This window comes from Colobus angolensis, unplaced genomic scaffold (assembly GCF_000951035.1).
Source record: "Colobus angolensis palliatus isolate OR3802 unplaced genomic scaffold, Cang.pa_1.0 Scaffold460, whole genome shotgun sequence".
In the NCBI taxonomy this organism is placed as follows: domain Eukaryota; kingdom Metazoa; phylum Chordata; class Mammalia; order Primates; family Cercopithecidae; genus Colobus; species Colobus angolensis.
The window spans coordinates 74270-76041 of record NW_012118044.1 but is presented as its reverse complement, the minus strand read 5'-3'; the positions used below and the strand labels follow the sequence as shown (position 1 = coordinate 76041).

Here is a 1772-nt window from a genome sequence, read left to right as displayed (position 1 = left end):
TGCAGGCTGAAAACAACAACAACAACAACAACAATAATAATAATGACAATAGAAGTAGTCATAAACTAAAAGTCCACATTTTAAAAATTAAAAAAACTGCCAGGTGCAGTGACTCTTGCCTGTAATCCCAGCACTCTGGGAAGTCAAGGAGAACAGATCATGAGGTCAAGAGATCAAGACCATCCTGGCCAACATGGTGAAATCCCGTCTTTACTAAAAATACAGAAATTAGCTAGGCATGGTGGCACACACATGAAGTCCCAGCTACTTGGGAGGCTGAGGCAGGAGAATCGCTTGAACCTGGGAGGTGGAGGTTGCAGTGAGCCAAGATCACACCACTGCACTCCAACCTGGCAACAGAGCTAGACCCCATCTCAAAAAAAAATTAATAAAACTAATAAAAACCCTTTAGCTAATAAAAGATTACAGTACCAAAGACATCCGATTATAAATAACGAATCTTATGAGAGAAGATTAATCCTACTATACACTCTTCTTTATGTGACTCAGTCTAAATATCTGTGGTCTACCTGATTATTTGTGGTGACATTTTTCACTGTATGCCAATAATTACACTAATCTTATTAATATTTCTGACTTGAGTGACTATTACCACTCTAGAATACACAGACTTTTATTTTAAAAAAAAGAACTACTGTACCGTCTCAGCCTATCGATGGCATGTATGCTTGCTTTGTTTTTCAATAGAAATTTCACCATTTTCTCTTTCTTGCAAATAATAGCGAATAAAAGTGGGGTATTATTGTCCTATAAGACAGCAGAAAAAATTAATAATTCACAAAATTACATATTTATCAACTGAACTGAAAATCTTCTCTAGGATTCTTTGAACTTCAACATACAATATAGAAAGGAAGGAAAATGAAAAGCAGCCCCTTCCTTCTCACTCCTCTGTGCTTTCTGATGTGCTGCTTTTTGCCTTGCAAACAACCCTCCCCTGTCTCCCGGGATTAACTGTGGTCATTGCCAAAATTCACTGTAAACATTTACCAGTCCCAAGAATCCTTGCTTTGATCACAGCACTTAGCATGCTACATTGTAATCATTTCATTGTTTCCCTCTGAAACCAAGAGCTTCTTGAGGGCAAGGGCTGTAACTTTTGTCTCTATAGCCCCAAAACCCTAAGACATAGCAGCAAATATTTTAAGTTTTTTATATAAATTAATGAACTAAATTATTATCTCTAAAGCAGTGTTTCTTAAACAATATTCCAAAGAATATTTGCTTTACCAGAAGTATAATGCCCCAAGAGAAAGACTCCATGACCTTCTGCATTTGAGAAGTATTACAAAATTGTATTTTACGTCCAATAATCAAGAACTCTCTTGAATTTTACCTAATCCCCATTTCACAATACTATTTGTGGCAAACATTAACATTTGAGGATTAAAGAGTTTCAGAGAAACAGTTGCCAGAGCTTCCAATACAGGTGGAGGATTCCTCTGGGTGGTACAAACTTGCTTGATTCACTTCTATCAGTGGTGTCAGGATGCCAGATGCCAATATCAGGCACTCCTGCTCCAAAGGGGTCACTATGGAAATTAACTCTGAATTAAGAGAGATTGGCTTCAAATGCACTTATTTGCCTTAGAAATAGTCCACGGTTTTTTTTCCTAATACAAGAGAATAGATTTTTATCTTTACTGTTAGAAAGCTCAGTATGTTCTGTGTAAGAGAGACAGGTTTAAAAAACTTAAGAACAAATATTTGAAAAACCAAAGCTCAGTAAGAAATACTATTCTCAATTATAA

The 1772-nt window shown here is 36.3% G+C and overlaps 1 protein-coding gene across 1 annotated transcript in view; it reads right to left on the bottom strand.

The window, feature by feature from the left end:
• LOC105523415 (ankyrin repeat domain-containing protein 20A2-like) overlaps positions 1-1772 on the bottom strand; it is a gene marked incomplete at its 5' end in the record, with an annotated part of 97325 nt that overhangs the window by 40328 nt on the left and 55225 nt on the right. The window contains one exon of the mRNA XM_011958228.1: positions 662-768. Coding sequence (XP_011813618.1) covers positions 662-768 — 107 coding nt within the window. The remainder of the gene's footprint in view (positions 1-661; positions 769-1772) is intronic.